Source organism: Musa acuminata, chromosome BXJ3-1, assembly GCF_036884655.1.
Source record: "Musa acuminata AAA Group cultivar baxijiao chromosome BXJ3-1, Cavendish_Baxijiao_AAA, whole genome shotgun sequence".
Classification (NCBI taxonomy): domain Eukaryota; kingdom Viridiplantae; phylum Streptophyta; class Magnoliopsida; order Zingiberales; family Musaceae; genus Musa; species Musa acuminata.
The window spans coordinates 9,156,815-9,182,774 of NC_088349.1; the positions used below are offsets into that span (position 1 = coordinate 9,156,815).

The 25,960-nt window shown below is 40.6% G+C and overlaps 2 protein-coding genes and 1 pseudogene across 3 annotated transcripts; 1 reads left to right on the plus strand and 2 right to left on the minus strand.

The window, feature by feature from the left end:
• Positions 1–113: 113 nt before the first annotated feature.
• On the minus strand, positions 114–2,651 carry LOC135628965 (wall-associated receptor kinase 2-like). Of its 2 annotated transcripts, none has more exons than XM_065136011.1 (3): positions 1,707–2,651; positions 1,450–1,614; positions 114–444 (listed from the first exon to the last, which is right to left on the minus strand). In XM_065136011.1, exons 1-3 carry the CDS (start codon positions 2,587–2,589, stop codon positions 383–385), a joined length of 1,110 nt encoding a protein of 369 aa, XP_064992083.1. In that variant the 5' UTR covers positions 2,590–2,651; the 3' UTR covers positions 114–382. The 2 variants fall into 2 exon arrangements, with proteins under 2 accessions (XP_064992083.1, XP_064992082.1); XM_065136010.1 differs by having other exon boundaries at positions 114–450.
• Positions 2,652–7,986: 5,335 nt separating this feature from the next.
• Positions 7,987–9,706, plus strand: LOC135628989 (probable methyltransferase At1g29790; annotated as a pseudogene).
• A 288-nt stretch (positions 9,707–9,994) lies between these two features.
• Positions 9,995–24,045, minus strand: LOC103995287 (auxin response factor 11). Its single transcript, XM_065136044.1, has 15 exons — positions 23,642–24,045; positions 20,657–23,501; positions 20,386–20,498; positions 19,658–19,756; positions 19,511–19,567; positions 18,775–18,927; positions 18,621–18,705; positions 18,274–18,364; positions 15,965–16,129; positions 15,746–15,865; positions 13,946–14,021; positions 13,714–13,849; positions 11,894–12,858; positions 11,608–11,798; positions 9,995–10,373 (listed from the first exon to the last, which is right to left on the minus strand). Exons 2-15 carry the CDS (start codon positions 20,754–20,756, stop codon positions 10,262–10,264), a joined length of 2,463 nt encoding a protein of 820 aa, XP_064992116.1. The 5' UTR covers positions 20,757–23,501; positions 23,642–24,045; the 3' UTR covers positions 9,995–10,261.
• Between the last annotated feature and the right edge of the window lie 1,915 nt (positions 24,046–25,960).

Here is a 25,960-nt window from a genome sequence, read left to right on the forward strand (position 1 = left end):
GAGCTAGAAAGAAGCTTTGTATCATATCATTAGCATGCATGGCCACATTGATTCCCGTGTTTAGTTTAAATGATTTAGATTAGAATTTCGTTTGACAAAGTCATATACAACAATTTGAAAGAAGCCAGAAGAGAAATTGCCAGACGTATGTGACAGAAATATTACAAAGCTGCTTGATACACAGAACATAGGAACCCTATTGTGACTTCACAGCATCAATCCTTTTCAACATGTGTAACTCAACAGTGGCTGGACTAGAAATATATAACAAGGCCAAATTACCTACCAAATTGACTGTCAGATCCATCAGTGGATAGAGGTCAATCCAAGTGCTAACCATTCTTCACATACACCTTTCCTTAATCTTGATGAACGTTCTTCTTTAAAAAATCATATAGATACACATGCCGAATATTAGTAGAAAGATCAAGCCATTGCCAGTACCTGTATCTAAAAAATTTTCAGACCAATTAAAAGCAGGAAGAGAAATAAAAATTATGTTTTTTATGCACATTATGTTGGTTTTATAGTTACTGGTAACAATAACACAAGCATGGTCATATTTATGCTATGCATTTCTGCTGCTATTATCCTATGAATGGATTATTTTTAATTAGACTTTCCTAAGGAAAAAAAGGGTTAATAATATATTACTCTATGTAATTAGTTATCTTTAATATTTTAATTTTTATACTTTCAAAAGTTATATTAGGATTCTCCTATTTACGAAAGTGAAATATATAATTTCGTTTCTCCTTATTTTTGACAAAAATACTACACGTGCTCAATGATAAACCGAAATAAGACAGAGTTAATATATGTTCAATAGTAAACTATATGGTATTTTAGTCAGTAGAGTCAATGACGTAAGAAAAAACAAGATTAAATATTTTACTTTTTCATTAGTACAGAGATCTTAATGTAACTTTTGAAAATATAAAAATCAAAATACTAAAGATAATTTATGATTAGTTCTAAAAAAAAAAACACAACCAAAGGTCTGAACTCATGACAGAAGTTGAAAAAAAAATATAAAGATTAAGGACCTTCAATAAGAGGGATAAACATGGAGACTCTGTTAACGACAAAAGTTCTTCGAGGTTATGTAATCAAACTCGGTTCATCTAATGAAAGCAGTACCGACAATTATGAATTTAACATAATATTGATCATTCTCAAGTAAATACACTTTCTTGTGTGTGTGTGGATCAAAAAATTATCAGCTACTTGGAGATGGTACAAGACAATAGAATATAAAATCGAATAAGACTATTGTCATTAGTACCCTCTCTATAAGTCTATAGTGCAGGTAGATTAAAAGGATTTGAAGCAATAAATAAAATTCATGAAAAGAAAGGGAACAAACGAATTCATTCGTAATACTTGGCATCAAATGTGTTTGGAGATCCTCGACAAAGACAAAAGTCATGGTGGAAAAAAGACTCTTACCTACAGTCACCTTCGCTGATGATTGAAGTTTCTGCTGTTGGGTGCATGTTCCATTGAAGGCATCACCATGTGTACCTGGCGGGCAGAAACAATTGTAGCTACCGGGCAGGTTCTTGCAGGTGCCATGGCAAGGATATTGATCTTTATCAGAACATTCGTCGATGTCTGCAATTAAAACATATTCGCGAGTATCAGAAACAAAATCATGAAGACTGAAAAGGCAAGCAGATCCCTGAAAGCGACGAGACTTAACAGACCTTGGCAGCCATGAGCGACATAAGGATTGCCATGGTAGCCACTCAAACAGTTACAAAGATACCCAGGACCATTGGAAGAGTTCAAACACTCGCTGTGCTCGCTGATGCAGGCGTAGGAGGTTATGTTGCGCTGTGCTACCTCACATATCTCGTTTCCGATCGCCCAATCCACCACCAAGGGTGCCTTGCCGTTGTTGTTGTTCCAGAATTGGTACGTTGTGATGTAAGATGTTAGGAACTCAAACTGATTCGCCTCCAACAATACGGCATAGCTACAGTCACTGAAGTTCCAGGTGCTCGAGCTGTTGAAATCTGAATCAAACCAGACCTCATAGTATGTGAGGTCTTTGGGGATGGAGGTTTGGCAGCAGCCGATGCCGGAGCATAATGACCTGTTGACCAAACTCACCTCGTTGTGACATGTAGACACGCAACCGCTCTGGTAGCTGTCGGCCCTTTCGAAATCTCCGATGTAGGCGAGGGTGTCGCAGCCGATCACAGTGAACTTGTTGAGGTCGTCGGAGAATCTGTATGGTGTGTTGGTCAAATTCAGAAACCAGGTGCTGTAGTAGATAGAATTGGTGCTAGCGTTGTAACACTGCCACGATATTTCATTGAGCATGCGTGCCTGGCCAAGTGGCAACGAGATATCGGTGATCTCGACGACGGACAAAAAAAGTTTCTCGAGGCCATCATCCGTTGTGTTGCAATCTAGTGAGAAGCCTTCCCTCGAACAGCTAGGACCAATGCCAAAAGGGTAGGGGACGTCAACCTCGCCGCATCTCGTTCGGCAGCCAGGCAGTGCATCTGCTGCAGATGCCGCTGCACCCACTAGCGACAGCATCAACAGCTGGACCAAGTGATACCCTAACAGCACACCCATCTCTCGATTTGCAAACTTGCAGAGAGGTACTCTCAGATAAAAGCTTAGACAAATGATCTGTTACGGAAACACCAAAGACTAAAATGAAGCTTCCTCTTGACTGACCGATGAGGTGCAAGAAATCTGAGCTCTTCCCAGTCAATCATTTTTAAAAAAATAAAATTATTTGATTGGATCACTGTATAATTTTTCTGCAAAACAATTGACTCACAACATGGATCCAAAAGGATGAACTTTGATTGCATCAACGGGCGGCCTTAGTGACCACACACCCATCTTTCGCTGCGATCGACGCCACATGCTGCAAAGTCGGGAACGCATAACGACATCAGACTATTGATAGGATGATTCGACCCTTCAGAACAACAAAAGTACAAGCAAAGAAAAGTCTATGGACTGCTAATCGAGCATCCTCCTCCAGTGGATTTTCAAGGACCTGTTCAATCTTTTATGGGGCAATTGGTGTTATTGGTTATTCAACCAATGACTAATCAGCTGATAGGTCTTTTCATGACGACATTCTTTCGTAGTACAAGAAGAACTAGTGATTGGTGGATGATGATGCTAGTTGAGATGGACCTGGAGAAGGAAAATCGTGTCTGGCAATCTGTCAATGTTTTCTTTCTTCCACAAAGGACTGGTGGTTGATGGATGATTCGGTCCTTGAAAATAACTGTTAAAGACTTGTGATGGTCAGATATTTTTTTATTCTCACTTCAATTTAATAATTGTTTAAGTTATGATAGCCATCTATGGCTTTAACAAGTGAAGATCATATCATTTGTCAGCCACAGAGCATCCTCTCCCTCGGTATATTTTCAAGGACACGTTAAATTCCTACATTGTAATTGGCGTTCTTAGTTTTCCTGCACAAACTTTAAAAGAAAAACCAGTGATTGATGTATGATGGTCGAGATGGACATGGCGAATGCAAAGTGCAAATTCTTCAAAACCGGGTCTTATGCATTCAGCTTCTTTCATAAGTAATGTCAATTGCATATGGTCATCCATGTCTTTTCCACCTTGCATGTTTGTATGGTGATTTGTTATCCTTTATTATTATTATTATTATTATTATTATTATTATATATATATATGTATTGGAGATTTTATATTTGTTATCGTAACATACATATCCTTCGCATATGTATTTATCCACGTATGTCATTTTAATATGACACGTTACCTTTAATTTGCTTTTGGTCATTCTTACTATTATTGTGAATAAAATAGGATAGGCCTTCACTTCTCAAGTACATTATATCCGGATGATGTCCTAATTGTTTGTTCAGTTAAATCTTGTAGAAACCTAATCTGATTGTATCATGATTTACATACTTTTATTACTAATCAAAATAGGATGACAGAATCAACTGGGAATAAAAAACATGCAGAACAACAACAAATTAATAGGTTAGAACATTCGGTGGTTGAGAACAATTTGACATACCTTTGAAGGAGACTGACGAGTTTGGATGCCCTCCCGAATACAATACACTACACTACGGAAGACAATTCGTTAGTCCTGGTGCCATCGTCGAGACTCATGCCTAAAGCTTCCGAGCGCAAACACCCTTATTAGGAGGAGACCTACCCACCAAGCCATCCTCATTAATGTCGGAGCACGATATTAGGGAAGAAACACCATATTAGGGCTATGCTGACATTGCCCCAAGAAGTAGGGAATCGCACAGATGCAAATGACACATCAGGTTGGGTACTTCTTACACATCATACTAGGGCTACAATTAATGATTGATTCTATGAGGGATTGTAAGAGCCCTCGATTGGTAAGCAACAACGATGCCCAGAGGAAAGTGAGGGGGGTAAGGCGGTATGGAGGAACGAGATATTACCAGTGGAGGCCCAGTAAGGGAAGTGTCTCTTTCTCCCCCTTGTCCCCCTTGTCGGAGTCCTAGAAGAGTTATTGCTAAGCGTTAAGGTTGCACGTATCTGAGGAAATGAATGACTTCAGGCGGGTGTACCATTCTTGTGTTAGACATCTCAAACTATAAGCATATGAGGTGCTATATAGAGATATCCAAGTTTGGAAAGTCACAAAGTGTTCTATAGGGTCAACACCACCATCGAACACTTTTAGAGTTGGTAGTCAAAAGCTTGCTGGAATAGGTTCTTCCTAAATCTTCTGGATGAAGGGCGATCGACCTGTATCTCCTCCAAATATTGGTCTGTTTAGTATAGTTGAGCTTGAAGGGATTTTTCCATTGAGTCTGTTGATTGAAACTTAAACTTGAGTATGGTAGACTGGGGGTGGTGTGATTTACTGAATTTTATAGTTGGGGTTCGAAATGCCCCCTCGGTTGACAGTTGAACAGCAATCAAGTGCTCTTGGGGTGTCAGCACCATGTCGGGTCGAGAAGCCTCAATGGGTACTAGAAGAATTGGGGACTGTGGTTGGCTAGTGGTGCCACTGGTTGTGTTAACTGGGGCAAGAGTGGGGCGATGACCTGTATCATCCTCATTAATATTTGTCCTTGCTAAAATTTAAGAACACCTTAATATGGATGAGCAAGTCATTCGGGGTCATCTCTAAGGATGATAGACCTATGTATTAAACAAATGTCAGTACCTAATTAGTGTTTCCACCGAGGTAGAAATACCATTATGCGAAAATGGTGATTATTGCCCTTGTTAAGTAAAAGTACTATGAGTCGAGGGCAAAGCTTCTTCACTTGTGTTCATTGAGAGAATTGGCAATCGAGTATTCCTATGACATCAAGCCCTCCTTGTAGCATCAAATGTTAAAAAAAAATATCATTGACATCCTAATCATCCTGACCTGATTCCATTCTTTATATGCAAGAAATGTCAAAGTGTAATTAAGGTACTGCTAAGATGAAAACATGTTCCTTAATGTGCAAGAAATGTCGAAGTGTAATCATATTTTTTAGTGTGCCTCAACAAAGTCCAAGATTGAGAATAAGTTTCCTGACATGATCTCTTTGATGCCTAAGTTAATATCCTAAGGTGGTAAGTGAGGCGGAAAGAGGTCAAAAGTAAAATAATAATAGTAACAACATCATAATTGAGCTTTTTATACTAGGTGGTGGAATATTCTCTAGAGAGGCAACCTTTAACTGCCTCTTACAATATTCCTCTAGACTTTTATCTATGTAGGGGCAAAAGAGGGAGTTAGTTTGTAACTATCTGTTTTGGATTTGGGCATGAGTGTAGATCCTATCCCCTTTAGTGTTAGTTTGCAATCACACGAAGGCAATGTGTTGGATCATACTAGATTAACGATATCTTTCTTATCATATATCCCTATATAACGAGCATAAATACACTCAACTTCTTACTTGATTTTAATAAACTCTTCCAACTCCTTTAGTGTAATCTCTTTTTCTTCCTTCCTCTTCTTATTCTCCTATTGTCAACTCATCATTCATCAACGATGATGTAAAATAATGAAAAAAAGATAGATAATCAAATGGGACTATTAGAAGATCAAAGATGAGAAAGTAAGAAATATTTTTTTTTTATGTTTATTAAATTAATTTAATATTTTTAAAATTTAAAACAGCGAGAAGATATCTATCTTCTAAGTCAATTTGCATCCTAGAAGATATCATATTCTAACCTAATAAGGTTGTGCAAAATAAAGGTATGATTAGTAATTGAAGAATCATATTTAGTAAAATTATTTTTTATTATTTTTTAATGATTATACGGAGTAAAGGGTTGTGAATAGCAATCTCCAATAATTGTACTAGAACAAAATTTTCGTTACTTATCTTCTACTATATATATATATATATATATATATATATTCCTCGTCTAAATTGCTTAGACATCTATTAGGGAAAGTTCATGGTAGAAGAAAAGACTTGCCCATAATCACCTTCACTGTCAAGCGAGGTATGTGGTCTGGGGTGCGCGTTCCGTTGAGAGGATCGCCATGTGTGCCCTCCGGGCAGCAAGAGGTGTAGCCACCGAGCGTGTTCCCGCGGATGCATGCCATGGCAGGGATATCGATCTTTATCAGCACACTCGTCGATGTCTGCAATCTAGCAGCATTAGATCCAATCATGAAAAGCCCAAGAGCAGTGATAGGGGTAAAACTGGCTCGGCTGTCCTGCCCTGCCAGGCGGGCCCACTGCCCAAGGAAGGAAGCTTCAATGCCGACCTGATGTGAGCACGCCAACCGAGGCTCGCTCATACCCTGCGGTAGCTCGGTCCTCCACGCAGCCCCAGTGGCCATGTCAAATGCCACGCGGGGCATTGTCCTGCCCCTGCAAGCAGTCACATCAGGTAACATCAAACCTCATCTATAAATACCCCCAAACTCTAAAGGGAGGGGGGGGGGGAGAAACTCACTCAGACACAAAACACTCAGAGGCTCTTCTTCTGTCTCATCCGCAATCCCCTCCACATCCTTCTCTAATTTGATCGTCGGAGGGGTCGGGCCGAGCTCCCGGCCCGACCTGTGTGCAGGTGCGAGACGGTGTCGCCTCTTCCCGAAGCTGCAGCGGAGCTGCCTCCCGACCCGAACCGCCGACCCGAACCACCGACCCGACCTGCTGAACCGACCTCCCGACCCGAGCCACGGTGCCAGGCCGCCAGGAGACCCCGAGGGACGTCGCCCGAGATCCCCGACTTCCGGACCCCCGAACCGAGCCGCGTCGGCCCCGAGGCCACGGCTAAAAAAGTTACTTTCCGTAACAAGCAGCACTAATCGGAGAAGAGACGACGGGAACGGAGAGCAGACCTTGGCATCCATCAGCGACATAGGGACTGCCTTGACAGCCGGTGGAACTCTTACAACGATACCCAGGACCATTGGAAGAGTTCAAAACACTCGCAGTGCTCACTGACGCAGGCACAAGACATCGTCTGGTTGTGGTGTACTGCTTCGCAGGTCTCGTTTCCGATCTCGGAAATAGAAGACTGGAGCAGGAAATGGAGGCTGGCTTTCATGAAGAAGAGAGAGAGTGAGAGAGAGAGGTTTTACCACAGTACATCTAATGCTGTCAATACAAAGATGAATCGTTGAGAAAGAAAGTAAAATGTTCGGATAAAAGGAACCGATTTGATCCGAAGAGAGACATATATGGGTGTGTGTTGCAGTGCTTCCATGAATCCCAAGGTGACGGTGATCGCACGCGAACGCACTGCCAACATTAACAACGCAGTGGACGACAGCTCTCCCCATCGCCCTTGTGATTCCTTTTCCGTACCGTTACCTTCTCTGCTGAGTCAAAAGGCGTCTCCTCTTAGCTTTATGAACGCGAACAGAGTCCCGAACACTGATACGGAGGCAAAATCTATTTTCCGACGTCCAATCACCACACGGGTAGAACAGTGGCTACGGAAAATGAGTGTATGCGTTAAGTTGTTATTTAAAGCGCTCTTAAGGAACACATTAGATTCGGCGGTGCGTATAATATGGTTTATTTTACGTGGTTACTGAAGTTAATGAAACCCACGAGAGAGAGAGAGAGAGGGTAACGGAAACCGACAACGATCGCCGCTTCCCCCCTCAAACCCCGGCGGCTGAGACAGTGCGGGTAGTGGTGGCTACTGTGTGCGTGTGAACGAGAGAAGAAGCCAACAGCAGCAGCAGCGAGAAGGAGTCGCTGCCTCGCCACTGTGTGTCGGCGATGGGTTCCGTCTCGCTCAATATTCGTGATGGCACCGCCCGCTTCCGTCGCGCCACCCTCTGCTCCTCCGCTGTTCACCTTCTGATGCTTGCCTCTGTCCTTACTACGAACCTCTTCGCCCTCTATGCCTTCACCTCCGCCCCCTCCCCTTCCGCCGCCCCTGCTTTCTTCCGCCACCACCCTGGCGTTGGCGGCGGCCGTGGCAACGTCTCCGTCATATCTGATCACGTCTCACTTATCGTCCGCGAGATCGAGGCCTCGGATCGCCGCCTCCACATGATCGAGCGCGAGCTCGCAGGGTACGACACTCTCGACACCTCCAAGTCCTCCCTCCCCTCCGAGCTCAAGCTCTTCCTCGCCCACCACCCCCTTCCCCTCGGCCGTGACGCCCGCTCTGGAATCACCGACATGGTCGCTTCCGTCGCCCACTCCTGCGCCCGCTCCCCTGCCGCCGAGCTCCTCTCCCGCTACATGTCCTACAGGCCCGCCGCTCCATGCCCCACCGACGACTTCCTCCTTCCCAGAAACTCGTCGCGAAGGCGTGTGAGCCCCTTCCCCGCCGCCGCTGCCTCTCCCGCCCCGCAGCCTCCTCTGCCGCCATTCCTCGACTCTCCTTCGCCCAGTCCCTCTGGAACCCGGGCGCCAAGATCCCCGGCGCCGGCATTTACGGCATCGACAAGCAAATGTGGGTGAAACCCAGGAGTAAAAACGACTTCTTGATCGACGATGTCCTGGCTCTGGGCAATGGCGGGATCCGGATCGGGTTCGACATCGGAGGTGGAGCTGCTAACTTCGCCGCCAGGATGGCCGAGAGGAACGTCACCGTGGTGACGTCCACCCTCGAGATAGGCGGAAAGCCGATGAATGAGTTCGTGGCGGCTCGGGGCCTCTTCCCGCTGCTCCTCTCGCCGGCTCAGAGATTTCCCTTCTACGACTCGGTGTTCGATCTGGTGCACGCGATCAACGCGTTGGACGAGGGCGGCGCCCCGTCGCTGGGGCAGGCGAGCCGCACCGAGGCGCTCGAGTTCTTCATGTTCGACATCGATCGGGTTCTCAGGGCCGGCGGCTTGTTCTGGCTCGACAACTACCTCTGCGCCGACGACGACAGAAAGCGCACGGTCACAACACTACTAGAGAGACTCAGGTACAAGAAACTGAAATGGGTGGTGGGCGAGAAGGCCGACGCGAGCTCATCGGGGAAGACGCAGATACGTCTCTCGGCCGTGCTGCAGAAGCCAGCGAGAAGTCGAACTGCGTCGCATTCGCCGGAGAACAGGTGATGGGTCGATTCTTTATATTCATGCCGACCCAATTCGTCGGCCGGTCATTGCATCCAACGGGTTTGGTCGTTTGCTGTATTCAAAATAAGAGAAACATGGGGCTAATTATGAGTGTAAAGTCACTAATTACGTTAATTAGGAAGGTGATGCAAAGAAAGAAGCAACTATTCTATGCTTACAGGAGCAAATCTGCACCGCATTGTCTTCAATTCAGCTTGTGTATCAATCATTGGTTACTCATTGATTAACCATTTTGCCGTATTTGGAAGACTGTAGCTCAACTTAATATGCTGTAGACATGTCAAAGGGGGCAGATAGCTGTAGGAGTTGGTAACATCCAGAAAGTGTAACACCCATCATAAACACCAATTTTGCAGCAAACATGGGAATGGAATCCTTAAGTTACATGAACATTCAATACTTCACAGCATTGTTCCATTGAGTGTCTTCTTTCTTTCCTTCGGAAAGAAACAACAGTAGGGAACCACTGCTTACGCTAAAACCCACACCAATTAAACCCTTTAGGTTTTACATTCCAAACAATATCCATCATTTATGGGCTTCAAGTGATCGGGAGATTTATGCTTCATTACATGAAGCTTTTCAATAAGCATAACCTTTTCTCACTTTAACGAAAAAGAGCAAATAATAAACAAGATGGACGGGAGAGAAAAAAATACAAATAGTTCACTGGGAAACATTAGATGTCTTTGCTTCATTCTCCGAGTTGCATGGTTATCGCGAGCAATGTCTCGAGAGGTGCCTTTCCTTCTACTTGATGGTACATGCAAAACCATCCATCAGCTGCATGCCTTCCTGGCTCATCTTCTGCACTTCATAAGGTGATAGAATTCTGATGCATTTGACACAGTTTATGAACTCCCTACGGGTGCAGAGAAGCAATCAACTGTTAGCAATTAGAGAGACATGATAAATCATTCCTTGAGTGGATATTTTATGAGCAAGACATGGAGTAATGAAAGACTTGACGGTCAACCGATTAAAACACCAATGAGATTATCGTTTACAGATTCTCTAGCACATTTCTCGGCAATGATACCAAGATACTCAAATTGTGGTATAAAATGGCTGTCCTAATAACACTATCAATAACTATGTTCAGAGAGAGCGACAGAGAGAGAGGAAGTAGAAAATTATATTGGCAATGGACTAAAGATGTGCAAGGAACCATTATGACTATGTACCCTAAAGATGCCACTATAATTTTCTCCACTTCCAGTATTTTCTTCCTTTCTTGGTGCATCGACAACAACAAGGATTCTTGGGGCCATCCAAGCAAATGCAGACACTACTAGCCATGCATCCCTGGCACAACAAGGCTGCACTTACCATAGTTCAGCACCCTGGAGAGGACCTTTATCCCATCAGAGGACAACCAAGATGGTTTAGGACGCTATCAACCATGACATGGCAGGAAATTTCCTTTCTGTTTTTGCTGAAATCATGCAATCAACCATGACTCCCCAGCTTCATAGCTCGGGGAGGAAGACTAGTTCATTCTGGCAGCTTCACCATCCAAGAAGCATGACTTGGTGCAACAAAAGCAATCAAATTGAATAGTCGAACTTGCATTGGTGATTCAGTAATCAGCACAATATTCTTGAATTGGCATGCGATGTTTATGTAAACAAGGGTTCTTAAGGAACAAAATTTGACATGGCTCGTCAGTGCACACCCTTATTTACTCTTAAAATGGAAAGGAATCCAAAGACAAAAAATAACTGCGTAAGTAAATCAATAAGCCAATGTGGGTAGGGTAGCTCAGTAAAATTTGTCTGGGAAGAAAGATAAGTTGATCTAGAAACCTAACCACTTGGTTGAGTGACCGAGTAAACATTTGAAACCAAAAGCTCTATGATTCACATGATGGTACTCTCAAGTTTCCTTAATTGTGGGATTGCACCGCAATACTAAATTTGGATGGAAAAAAGAATATAGCGAAAACCAAATCACCATTATATACAAATTACAAAGATCTGAAGAAAAATAATAATATTAAAACATATTTCAGAAAAGAAGAATCTTATTGGGCCTATTGGGTTATTAATGAATCAAAGCAATTGCATGGAAAAAAGGAAAGGAAAGTCAACACTTACTCCCAAGGATCATCCCCAACCAGAAGAACATCATTTTCGTAATCTATATAAACAAGCTTCCATTCTGAACCACGTGGATCATCCAGTTGTCCCTCTAATCCAAACATGCAGGCAACTGCAGATCTCAATTCATAATAATTACTAAAGCGTGTTACATCAATTGATCTTCCAACAGATCCTACTTTTTGAACCTGTTCAACAAAGATGTCATCACTTTATTAGTAAAAAAGATAATTTGTTTTGTTTATTCTTGAAGTAATTCCAATATTCGAAACTAGTACTCCACCTTAGTGTATGTTCTTAAAGGTTGTTGACATGCTTGCTTCCGGGAACCTCGGTATAAGCTGCAATCATTCGTAGCTATGATGGCAGATGATGTACCTGCAGAGCTGTCAGGGACGTCTTGTAGCGAGAATACTGAGTCTGTCATTCTTGTTGAAGTAATGTGAGACACTGATTCCTGATTTGAAGTGAAATTACAAACTGGAATCACAGAAGGAATTTGAAACCTGGAAGATCCTATTGGACTGGGGCCGTCCATGGCTGCACCTGGAACATGGCTCATATCCATGCTTTCATTGATAGGGTCAAGATGGAGATTGCCAATTGTCTCACCCTGGTTGTTACTCTCCTCGAACAAGTCCATTATCACATATGAGTTAGATACACCCTGCAACACAGTGCAGTCTCCTTGAACATCTAAGTCGTGAACCTCAGATGAAAGGATGCCTTGGACAAGCAGCTCATCACCTAGGGAGTTTAATTGTGTGCCAAAATATTCTTGAATATCTGTTGTGATGCACTGGGGTGTTCCAGAATCCGAAATGCAAGAGAGCTGAAATGTCTCTGTGGGCTCAAAATTGTTGGAATTTGCCATCAAAGATAAATCTGCAGAGGAAGTTGCAGCATTTTCAGCAGTAGAGAAATGTGTAGAGAAATGTTGTTTCTGCTGCATTGCTGCTGTGGTGACTACTTCCCGCTGAGTAGAACTTCCCATTGTATGCAGTGCTGGCATAATTACTGAGAAACTTTTTGAGAGTTCACAGCTTCTAACATTCTGCAAAATACCGGCACATATGGACTGGTGATGTCCAAGCAGGCCATCACAATTAGAATTCCAAGGCTTGTTAAGAAGCCTCGAAAAATTTTCTGACCCAAAACCAGCGAAGAAGTGCTGTGTGTTGACATTTCCATCTTCGGTTGGATTTGTAAATGGGTTCAAATTTACAAACTGATTGTTTATTGCAGGACCTGCAACACATAAGCAAAATAATCAGGATGTTACAAACCGAACAGTATGACATTATGAAAAGAATCACATATTTGACCCATCAAAGCATTAACTTGCACATGTACCCTCGGGAACAATATTTATTTGCAGCTGTCCCCTTGAGGTCATAGTCTACTGACTGCTGTAATCCCAATATAAGTTTAGGCTACTGTCAAACCAATCCTCAGAGCACATACATACCTTTTAATTTGTTGACTTTATCATTAGCTACGCAATCTAACTATGGTTGGTTAATGAAATTTTAGTGGAGTGCATTTTGCATGATAACAACCACATTTTGACATTGTCAGATTCTTTGCTAACCAGAAATGTCACTGGTGCAAATAAATTACACTTCATGATGCAATGATTGTTGAAACGGTACTACAGAGAACGTAGGAAAATTAGGAACATAACTACTTGGAAACATTTCCACGGCACACATCAAACTAGTATCTTCTATTCCAGTAAATCTTAGGGCTAAGGCTTCCTGGTCCTTTCTAGCTAGGTGTCCGCAGAAAAAGGAAAAGTTATATTGTGCTATATTTTGAAATAAAATATTTGACAAAAATTTTAGTGCATTATTAAACAAAATAAAATTCCTAGGAACCAAAATATGGGCTGGATAGATCACATTATATATCTCCAGGCGAAAAAGTGTTTGCAATGAGAATAGAATTTCACAAACAAGTTCTACATCAATCTTTGGTTCCCACCTGTGCTACGATTAGAAAATCACATAGAAATCAACGTGATAGCAATTTTCTTTGTCACTGAAGGTTACAAACAAGAAAAGCCACAAAGAGTTCTCTTCCAAGCAATATGAAAACACTCACCTACATATCCAGGAAGACATTGCCTTTTTAAACTTGAAGTTACATTAGGAAATGCAAAAATACTTTCTGGGGTTTCAATTTCCCATAAGCTGACCCTATCAGGTCTTTCTCCATAACCATGTTCATACCATTCCACCTGGAAAGACAAAATTAGTGCAAAAGGAGAAGTCAATCAATTTCAATCATCAACATTGATCTTTTTTTGTAAATGCATGAGCAAAATCTGACTCACTTGCAGGTTTCGCCACCTTGAATTAGGCCATCTGACAGGATCATAATCACTGATACCTACAATTGTGCCCATGTATCTACAAGAACAAGCAACACATTTCAGGATGTTAATTCCTATTGAAAAAAAGGTCCATAAATGGTACATAATGAGTTTACTGAATTTGTAGAACTTAAGCACCAAAGAAAATAATTATTGTCGAGCACATTTAGGCAGCATGATGAAAACTCGTGTTTATACATACCCATACTTCTCAGCATATAGACATATCACTTGAAATTTTCCCCATGGTCATGGAGGCAAAGCAGTAGGAAAATAGCTAAGCATATCATTACCTATAAGCTTGTTCAGAAAACTATAATTTCCTAATTAAACGAATGTATCAACTTTCCACTAAAGAAAATTATTTAAGATTTCTTCCAAACTTAATTTATAAACTTTCCACCAAACGAAGGGCATCGTCTATAATGGTAAATTAGGTTCTGTTGGGTGGAGAAGTGGCAGCTTTGAAAAGAAGGCATATGCCTCAAAAAGAAGAGAGCCTGAGAATGGCCAAGTGCTAAAACCAAAGAAGCTATATTTATTTATATCTTGTGCTTCTGCATATTAAGCAAAATTAACAAACGCAATTTGGAAGCAATAATAAAGATAGCATGTACAGTTAATTGGATTTCTTGTCCTGGAGAGAATTCTTTTGAGTCAAATCAATGGACATATTGCATCATAATAAACTATGTATAGCACTGCAATAGTGATTGACAAATAATGAGCACCTAAGGACAGTGGAAATAGAAGTTCGATTTTGGTCTACTTAGGTGTGAGTAAAAATATATCACTGGCAGTCTGAACCAATAGGTCAAACTAAGCCTTTTCTGAAGATTTAGAAATTCCTAATTTTCATCATAACAAATTCAGTGGCAAAAGAATAAAAGAGATTCTTCAGAGAAAACAATGAACCATGGGATTCATTACAAAAATCATCAAGGCCTAAAATAACAGTCTGGTGCTACTACCAATCAGCAGCCGAACCAGTATGGTTCCGATATGTATCGACATACTGATGCTTGGCATGTGTTTGTCTGACATGGACCAGAGAGAAGTAGGGAGATAAAGAGGGCAGGGAGAAAACGAGGTGAAGAGGAGGGAGGAAGAAAGGTTTGGTTGAAGAGGAAGAGGCTTACCAGAGGTCAAGCAGGAGGCAGCAACCCTTACAAGGTGGAGCAGGTAATGACAATGGGGCAAGATGGAGGAGGCAATGGTGGTGATGCAATGGCAAAAAGGAAGTGGCAAAGGAAGGGAACAGAGAGAGACCACGAGAGAAAGAACATATATGAGGAGGCAAAGAAACGAAGAAAAAAATATATCTTGAAATTGAACGTAGGTGATCATGGAGTAGGTCTATCACTCAGTACACCCTGTTTTAACTTTAAAATCTGGTTGGTATGCTTGGTATGGTAATTATACCAGGTAGAATGAAACAATACTAAACAATAATATTGGTTCATGATTGAATCAATAAATACTATGCACAGTTTGGTACACCCGTTACAATGGTATGAACTAGAAATGGTTGGTTCCATACCAGTTTATAATTGGACGGGTAATAACCGACCTGTACCAACCATTATGTCTGATTTTAAATAACTTGAAATTATTACATACATGACTATTACGGTTGATACTCAAAATCACAAACGAATGAATATTTATGCTTTGATCCCATAGAACAATTGCTATACTTGAACTGACAACAACAACTACCATATCAACAGCAAGACAACAAAGTGATGATAGGAAAACAACCTGCGTTTACTTGACTCCTCAGTTTCAAACATCATGCCAAATCTCATCCCAATTGATACCTGGGTATATGCAGCTTTATGATACTTGGTCATAGGAATTATAAACTCAGAAGGACATGCTCTGAGGAAAAAACAAAGAAATATTAATAAACAAGAATCAAGAACAAAAATAGCTCAAAGTTTTAAAACATGGTGATCAAACAAGAGCAAAACAATGTACCTAGGATTATAGAGCACAGTGAATGGGCTCCTACTTGCCGCAGCATGAGCTGCTGCAGCAAGGACACCAATATGCATACTGTCAGCGGAAAGTACAGATGATGTTAGGGCTGTTAGTTTACGGTTGGTACATCTAACACCCAAGAGTAGCTGCGAGTTCTCATCCCTGCATGCACTACACATTTCATTAGTTTCTGGTGATGATTTTTTTTTCCCAAAAGTTAAAATGCTCGAACTAGCCCCACACAGCAATTCAAAGTGTGCATGTATATACATCAAGTAAAACCAAAAATCTTCAACTATTAAAATAGCAATTCCTAACATATGACCTTCTACATAAGCATAAACTTCCAATATATTCCAATTAAATGAATTTGCTATACATTATTCATGTGTCAAGCTGCCCAAGGCTTGATTGTGCTCCGACTAGCATAATGACAATAATAAAAAATATCTGATGCCTACATTCTGGTTTGACATAATAACAAGCATCTAATAAAGGAAGCATGGGAATGCCTGCTTCCTTGTTCCCTGTACTTGAGCACTAATAAGAAAGTCTGAAAAGAACAGAGTAAATCATTTCGGATTTTTCTTCTCACAAATTGATGACTTTTCATAGGGGAGACATTTTTTTTCCAACCCATCCAACAGACCTGAACCAACCTAGATGAGGGACAAACAAACAGATCTGAGAACAGCTCCATTGTTTGAGATGTATGTTCCAACAAATACTACCCTCACTCTAAGACCAGATTGGCTCCACCTTCAGGCATTTGATCGAAGCAGATCATAATTGCTTGGTCACTGTTAGATTTGGTTGAATGGATCGAGGTCTCACTCAGATCAAATCTTTGTGCTTTCTTAATTTTATCAAAAATGTGGACCAGTAGGTATGCTTTGCATTCTGAGTCAATAATCAGGATGAGACCAGGTTGGTGCAGATTCATTTAGAAGAGATTAGTACAAAATTGTAAGTTAACTTCATATGATATATAAAATGAAAATCCAAATCAAACCAGGTTTGTGGGAATAAATGAAACTAACAGGAGATGCCGTTGTTATAAAGTTACACAATTTTCAGTAGGTTTCCTTTCCGGTACAACAATTGTTCATAAGACACCTCTATAATTGTTTGATGGCATGGATTAGCTTATAATGGATCTGCAAACCCTTTATTCCTTAACTTGTGCATCAAGAATATCAGAAAGCCTTCAATAGGGTATATAACACACTGATTAGAAATGGACATTTTGGAGTTCACATGCACAAGAGACTGGGAAGTGGGAACAACTATAGTAAATTTGCTATCAGCCTAGAAGAGCTAGCTGTTGATAAAGAAATCTCTACCAGACTTCAAAGAAGGTTTTGCAACACTATGGATGGATAAACCAGCAAGCCTTATTCTAGAGAAATGCCTCAAATCATTAGGAGACAGGGACCTACATTGCTTGATCTCAAACTTACAATAAGAGTTAGTCAAGATTGGGTGACATGGACACAGAAATCATCTTCAAAAACCTATGCAGTCAGAAAAGTGTTCATAGATCCACCTTAAGCAGGTCGTGCCATCAAATAACTACCAACAAGCCTTACATTAATTATATTAGCAAACGACTAAAACATTTCAAACTAAAACCAGCATCTCAACAGTTCATCTGTTTCCAACAAGGTAAGGTTTGAATTGACTAAAAGAAGAATATATAAAAAAAATCAGAATTTATTCAACCTACAACACTGACCATGATTCATATCTGGGCTCATGGATGTGGCAGTTCTATGGTATGTTTGATATTGTCCTGACTATGGCACATACCTAACTCAAGTTTTGATTTTTTTGCCAACCTGAACTCATCAATAATTTGTTACTTTCACACTCATAGTAATTGAAATTTCAGTGATACTATTGGAAGGAAGAAAATTTTAACAAGGCATCACCAAAACAGCATAATCATAGGAAGTCCTTGGGAAAATATTTTTTGAACCCTCACGTTGTCTTAAAAACCAGCACATATCATGTTAGTTTCCAATTGTTCGTATAAGAATAGAATAGATAAACTTTGAACAGACCAAGAAAACTATTCTGTAAGAACTTCGGAGAATAACTCTATATATGTTATGAACCTGGACACTGGCTATGAGAAATCTACACTATATATCTTCTATGATCTTGTAGAATACAACAATTAAAGGACTGAAAGAACAATCATTCAATAATTTCCAAGTTTCTAGGATTTGAAAAGCCAATACCAAGATCATATTGTAATATAATTACAATCAGAAACATATTTTCCTCATGTTCTGTCATTTTACCTGAGAAACAAAACAGAATCACCAGCTTTAAGCTTTTTTGCACCCACAAAGAGACTCCATCCAGTGGTCAAAAGATGTCTCTTCGGGTGTCCTGGAAAGAAGAGGAAAGCATTCTGTTACTTCCAACATTTGTATCGATATAAATAAATGCAAAATGGTGGAACTCTATATTGGCAGAAAATGCTTATTTGTGAGCACAAGAGTATGGGACATAACAATGCAGGATATTTCTGCTTAAACCATTTGTTGAATTTCCAGGAAATCATCTAAGATGAGAAAGTTGGAATTAGCTAGCAAGTATAAAACCATGGATGTAATGGTAACTCAAAATATGCGTATCCTCCCACCACGATAGATGTGTCGAAATGTCCACAAGTTATCGTGCAAATCCCTGACGATAAGTTCCTGATTTGGAGGTTGCATTGAATAATCCTGGGAAATATACGCAAGTTTAAAGGCATGTCCAATAGAAAGTCAGCAGAAAATTAATCTACTCCTCACCAACTGTGGAAATAGCTTTTCAGCAGCCCTTCGAGGTACTGAGAATCCACCATGTTTGCTAGTATCACTTACAGTTAAAATCTTACAGAAGAACTCAGTTGGGTGCTTACATCTAGTATGACCTAGATCTGGAATAGGAAAGACATCATTTTCCTGAAAGGAAAAGAGAAAGATAAGAATCACAATACTAGTACGAATCCTCCCTTGAACTAATACCTCAAATAGTGCATTTTAATTTTCACTATAATGCCATCATATCATCATCATAGTGTTGCATGAAGTGGTGCATTGCAAATGCAAGCTTCTAAGTCACTGTGAAGCACTCAGGTCTTATCCACCTAGTAAACATCTTCTCTCAACTCCATGTCCTGGAGAACAATATTAGGAACCAACAAATGCACACTTTTTTGCTGCACTCTTATAATTTAACCTTCTCAAACTCAAATGAGTGGTAATCGAATTCTCCCACAAGAAAAGAGAAGCGTCATTATAACTAACAAGATTAACTTGCACACAGACGTAGAATTACAATATGTTATGACTCAATCTCCAACATCTAAGGGAAAAACATCAATTCACAAGAAAACTAGCATGACTTTGGTTTCTCTGTCTTTTATAAAGCAACATAAAAGCTGTCTAGAGAAGATCAATGATTATTATAAGAGAAATCTGATTCCAAGAATGTAAACATAAGTATCAAAATATGTAATTCAAAGAAGCAAAATGAAAATCTTACAGAAGTTACTGGCTGAAGGGTCATCAGAGCATATATTTCATCCATCTCCTTGTCAGCCTACGAATATGTGCCAATTAGAAAAAGCAAGTATTCAGAAATATTTTAAATAAAGAAATAGTAGAAACCAACATCACCTACTATACTCACATGTAGTGTAACATTGCGAACTTGGCACATAAATTGAGATGGGAGATCTGTGTAGGCAGGAATCTGTGAGTTTGCTATTTTTCTAGTTGAAGAAGTCACCTGACCAGAAGCCAGAAGATAATTAACAAACCAAAAAATGAAAAGCTTTCAATTTTTGCAACAATAACTTGGTCAATATCTTATTTTGGCTCAGAAATGATGGCTTCAAGCAAACTTGACAACATCCATCCCATAAATCAAAAAATAGCCAAATCTAACCAATAAAAATTAGTTTGGATATGTAATGTCTAAATGTGAGTTGCATTTAATCCAGCCTAACATATGTGATTATCAATGTCGTTCCGATCATAATAGGAATCAAAATTTTGAAACTTTTAACATGCAGAAGAAGCCATTCTACCAAAATTTTAGTCTTTCATTCTTAACCCAGATCCCTCAAGTGTTAATCTAGGCTTGTTAGAAACTTTCTGGACAGAGAAAAAACTGTTTGTCAAATCACTACAAATATCAATAAGACAAGAAATTTGAAACTGTTTGTCAAATCACAATAAATATCAATAAGACAAGAAATTTGAAGTCTGTTTTTCTATTAACAAATGCTTGTGCAAATTTTTGAATGTCATTTTGCTGCCGAAGATTCCGAGCTAGGTGATCTCCAGGAAAGATAATATAAAGACAAGACAAGAATCCGTATCTACAATACATGAGATGATCAGAAAGAAAAGAACCTGTTCAATGTGTCCCTGTGGAAAATAGTATACTAGGCTTCCAGGTTGAGGCAATGATACAAGTGGTCCAGCACAGGCATGCCAAAGCTCAGAATTTAACACCTTTCTTGCACCTACAAATAAAAGTAAGCTGAATATTTTCTTCAATTCAACAACAAGTGAATGAACAAATAAAAAAATATTAAGTAAATGAGCATACTTCCACCAAATATTACATTTATGCAAAATGAGCATTATACAGGAAGGTGTAATGAAGAAGAAAATCACTCACTTGGCTTGCTTGGAACTTCACCCAAGAGCTTCATTTCATCTAGCAGTGCTGCAGCGTTTTTTAGACCGCAGACTCGGACATTTGTTTGAACGGAAGACATTATCAACCAGCAATCTTAGAAGATTAACTTGTATTGAGACAAAACTGAAGACAGAATGCTGAACAACAGCCTCTCCCCGCAACATAAGAGGAACCTCCACACTGCACCCTTCATCCCGTGAACTAAAAACCTCCCTTAAACACCCTACCACGAAGTCAGTGGTGTCACGTTCCAAACACCAGAAGCAACAGCCCATTGAACATACTTTAACAGCATTAGCATTCGGAGGACACCACTTCAGCAGCACCCACTTTACATCTTCAAGCACAGAACATCCTTTAACGCTCGTCTGAGCAGAGAAAGACAAGTTGCGGTAATTGTCCATACAGAACATACTTTAATGCTCGTCTTTATGCAAAACCTTTTTCTCTGTAATGTGTACCTTCTGTCTTGCACTTGAAGTGTCTTCTGTTGTCATTGATTATGCACATGTTTTACATCTGTTTTGCTTGATTTGACTGACATTGAGAAACATCTTCTGACAGTTTATCGATTTCTTTGACATTGGTGTGTGAGATTTTTCTTTCATCAATATGGCATTTCTTTCTCTAGCATGCATCAAAGAAGACTACACCATTGCATTGACCCATTAACATAACGAGCAAGGACCCATTAACTTTTTCTACTTCTTGTGATAGACTTCAACTGCTCGAAGAATCTCATATCTTAGGAAACAAGGATACAACAATTCCAGGTGACAAGTACGAACTGGCTTAACAAGTACAGGTTTCTATTTAAAAATTACAATGAAAATGTATATGCCCTAAAGTTTAAAATGGGCTTAAATGTCATCGAAGCAAGATAGACTACAATACTCATCTTTGCAACAAAGCAGATGTGCCAAGAAAAGCACAATTATCTTTTGCAAAATTTAAATAAAAAAAAAAACTGCTTTATTCACCACTTAAAGTGATTATGGATTGCTTTGCTGCACAAAATTATCAATCTGATGCCATAATGGTTGAAAAAGAATCAAGATTATGTAAGTGATGAACATACATACACGGCCACAAGCATTTCTTTGAACAAATTCTTCCTTTGTTATAAACTAACGGTAAACATTCTGATTCATGGAATTATCTACGAGCTCTCTGGGCATTCCGATCTATGATCGCAACTCATGATTCAGTTCATAGGCACCAGTCCCATGTCTTTTTCCCTTCCTTTTGATATGCAACATCTTAATATTCATTCACCATTGTCCTAGCTAAGTCCACCAATCAAGAGGCTATCCTTCACAAATCCAACAGAGGAAGAAGATTGATAAGCTCTACTCATTCATGTTAGGGGTGCTAATTCAACTATAATTTCCCCTTTTTTTGAAATAATGAACCGGGTATTTGCATAGCGAATTACCTGGGTAATTGATATTTATCTGGTAGATCCACAACCAATCCAGAGTTTAAGCTCTAGATAAACTGCACGTTTACAACTACGTCCACTAACATGCTTCGTATAGATGACTTCAATTTCTAGGAAAGACCTCAGAAACAGAAGCTTATATAAGGGATTATGCTCACAATGATTATGGCTGGAACCAAACGAACCAAATTGAGAGAGACCGATTGATCGACTGTTGTTGTGAATGGTGATAGGAAAGATCATAGTAGTACCTGTTAGCATGATGACGTTGGATTTTGGGAAGCTGTAGCAATTGATGAGGAGGTACTTCATACACTTGGCATCATTTATACACCCCATAAGCTCGTTTGGCGTGTTCCGATCCGTGACCCCGCAAATCACCGCTTTCTTTCGCTCACTGACACCCGGCTTCGGCGGCGGGGCTATCTTTCGCTCACCACCCTATCTTTCGCTCACCACCACCCGGCTTCGGTGGTGGCGATAGCCCCGCCATCCCGATCCATGACACTGCAAATCACCGCTTTCTTTCGCTCACCGCCACCCGGCTTCGGCGGCGACGATAGCCCCGACGATGGCGACGGGTGCGGGAGGGAGCCAGGAGGCGGAAGGGTATGAGAAGCCTCCGGAGGCGCGGGGACGCCCCAAGAATTGGACACGTAGGAGATGGACTTGCAGATGGTGCATCGCACGGACGACGCCCCCGGTGGGAGCTGCAGCGGTGTGTGGCAGTGGGAACAATTAATCAGCATTATCGTCAGATGGATCTGATTATGAAGGCAGAAGCTCGGATGGCCCGTCTGCGGAGAAGATGGGAATGGAGGAGACGGAGGAGAACGGACTGGCAGAGTTGACGTGGATTGGTGACTTCAAACACCCGCGCCTTCGTCCTGTTCTTACATCATGGTCTTCTTAAGATTGCACCGCTCAAATCTTAAGTCACAATATCTCCATGATGGAATAGTAAACAACTGAGTAGCAAGTATTCTGACATCATGGTCCACACAATGATATCTCCACCTGACCGCAACCAGAAATGAAGCATTGAGTTCTTCACTTCAGGACAAGGTATAGGTTAGAGATGTAAAAAAAACAACAACACGCTGCATTGTATATAAGTTCAAATATCAAACCATAAAAATATTCACTCTAAGTCATTCTTCAATTTTAAGTTAAAAACTCTTCTAAAAATGAAAAGTTTTAAAGGCATCATAAACGTCCTTTGTATCACTGTGGACGGAGCCTTTTTGGCGTCGTTTTCTACGAATAAGGACAACAAGCGTTTTGAAATATGAGCAAAACGAGAGAAAAGAGTCACGGCAGCGTTGGGGCGAAGCCTGGTGGGGGAGAACAAGCGTTTTGAAATAAGGACAACGCACATCCGTCCTGCATCCAGAACCACGAACATCACAATCAATCTATCCAGAGCACATCAAGTAAGATCTCAAGTAAACAATCCTTCAGAATTTAACGTGGATGGGTCGAAAGGAAACAGAAGGACAAAGGGGAAAGGATACGACACTCACTACAACCAGATGCCACGAAGCGAATGTCGACGCCGACGAGCGGGCGAAGCCTGGTGGGGGAAACGAGGTTCGCAGCATTGGGGCCCCCCATCCGGCCCAGCATGTCCCAGTTGGTACCCCCGCAGTATAGGACCTCCCCAGCGGCGGGCGCCACGGCAGCGGTCTCCCCCTCCTCCGGCTTGGTGTCCGCGCCGGTTGCTGACATCTCGACGACGGGGCAGCGGAGGAGCTTAGTGTTTCGCTCTGCCCTAAGAAAATAATAAGAGGAAGAGAAAGGGAAAAATAAACGAAAGACGCGAGCACGAGAGAGAGCGAGCGAGATGGAGGGATTCGCGGGTGGCGGCTTTTAATGTTTTGGCGTGTAAGGTAACGATTGAACCCGATCGTTATCTTTTGCTCTCCCTCTCTCTCCTCAAGTGCGTCGGTTTGATATAAGACGCGGGATTGGATTTCTTGTGGGGCATATTTAAATGAAAAGAAAAAATAAAAGTACGAGACGGGACAACGACGGGTCAGGTAAGCTGGTTCGGCTTCGGTGCTTCGGGTAAGCCACGGATCAGGGATGGACGTCCCTTTCCATTCGTCGATTGTGTGGGACCGCGTTGTCCAGCAAATAACTGTCAGCCATCGCATCGTTGACGACTCGGCTGAGACAGGTGACTGTCCGGGAGTCGGATAGAGATGCCGATCACGATCGAGGCAGCAAACACGGGTAACGAGGTTTAGACGACAAGGCCCCTCTTTCCCCCGTCATCGTCTCGCCTTTGGGACCGCGTCCGCCAGCTAACAAAAACATTTGCCCGCCGCTTCGTTGCTGGCTCGGACGTGACAGATGATCCGGAGCACTCGGCAGGGATGCCTCCCAAAACAAGACAGCAAACACGGCATAAACCTCATTCGATAAATTTATATTCAATAAGCTTTACACTCAAAACATTCGTCTAATCTTCTTAGATATGCTTATCAAAGATCATAACCTTCTATTTATAGTTTTATCATTGCAAAAAGAAAAGTGCATCTATTTAAGTAAATAAAAAAATTAATAATAAGATGGGAATGGAGGAGATAGAGGAGGGAAGAGTGTGATAATATGTCATCTGTGATGAAAATCTATCACCTTTCAAGATGAAAATCTTGATAGAATGATTATTCTACGCTACAAAAAGATTCTTCTAATATAGATAACTGCAATGAGTGCGCTGGGGAGACTTATTCAAGATCAAAATAAATGTACTATAATAAATTAATTAATTAAATTATAAAAATTTGTATTAGTATTTTCATATGTGTTAAACTTCCAATCATCTATATTTCTAAAAAAAAGTATATCTTATTTTTATGATAATTAAAAAAAACTTTTTTTTGAAAGGTATTATTATTTTATAGTATTTTTTATAATTTTATAAATATCCCTCGTGAGGAGATGCATATCGTTTTCACTCTGTTATGATTATCTTTATCTTGTTACATTCGTCATATCATATCTGTGCAATTGGATCCACCCCATCATAAGGGTTCACTGCCTCCACCACACCAATTGTGAACCAAGCATGGGGGTGGTGATAGGCTTTTACTTTATGTACTTCATCGTCACATGCTTTCTCTTCATCGGTTATGCCTCTCATAATCACTAGATGAAAAGATAAGCAACTCAAGAGGAGTCATGAATGATGAGAACAACAACCTATCTTCAATGTCACTTGAGTGGATAAAATACATCTAGTTGTTGCTAGTGAATTAGGCAAGGGTGCGAGTGATGCCGACAAGGAGGAGGAGGAGGCCATGGGAGCTACGACAAAAAAGTACTTAGCAACAACCACGAGAAATAAATCTTCTATTGCATAGGAGGTGACGGCGCTCAAGAGAGTATGAACAGTCCTCTCGAACCTAAGTAAAAAATATAATATTAATTAATACAACAGATACCTCCTCTTACAAGATTACTAGGATCCACTTGTTCTACTATCCGTGACATCATTCACATGGGTGAAGAACCTATTACGATTATATGGGTGAAAACGACGAGCAATAGATGATGATAAGGGACATTAATGAGATTAAAAAAAAGATTTTAAAAAAAAATCTTTCAAGAAAAAAAATAAAGTTAAAAAAAATATTGTAAAAGTAAGTTATACTTTTTTCTAGAAATAAAGATGATTGAAAGTTTAACTTGAAAATACTAATGCAGTTTCTTATAATTTAATTAATTAATTTATCATATTAGATGTATTTTGGTCTTGAATATATCACCACTAACACATTCTTTCGAGTTGTCTAACATTGCATGTGAAATATCCTAATTAGCCCTATATTATAGAT

Bases quoted from the DNA above. Each gene is read 5' to 3' on its own strand.
- LOC135628965 (XM_065136010.1), bottom strand. From the start codon at position 2,589: ATGGGTGTGCTGTTAGGGTATCACTTGGTCCAGCTGTTGATGCTGTCG. The intron at 1,615-1,706 runs GTCTGTTAAGTC...TTTTAATTGCAG, and splicing joins TGTCGCTCATGGCTGCCAAG to ACATCGACGAATGTTCTGAT. The intron at 451-1,449 runs GTAAGAGTCTTT...AAAATTTTTTAG, and splicing joins ATCAGCGAAGGTGACTGTAG to ATACAGGTACTGGCAATGGC.
- LOC103995287 (XM_065136044.1), bottom strand. From the start codon at position 20,756: ATGTCTTCCGTTCAAACAAATGTCCGAGTCTGCGGTCTAAAAAACGCT. The intron at 18,706-18,774 runs GTGAGGAGTAGA...TATATTTCCCAG, and splicing joins AAAAGCTATTTCCACAGTTG to GATTATTCAATGCAACCTCC. The intron at 15,866-15,964 runs GTACATTGTTTT...TTTTTTCCTCAG, and splicing joins ACTGTGCTCTATAATCCTAG to AGCATGTCCTTCTGAGTTTA.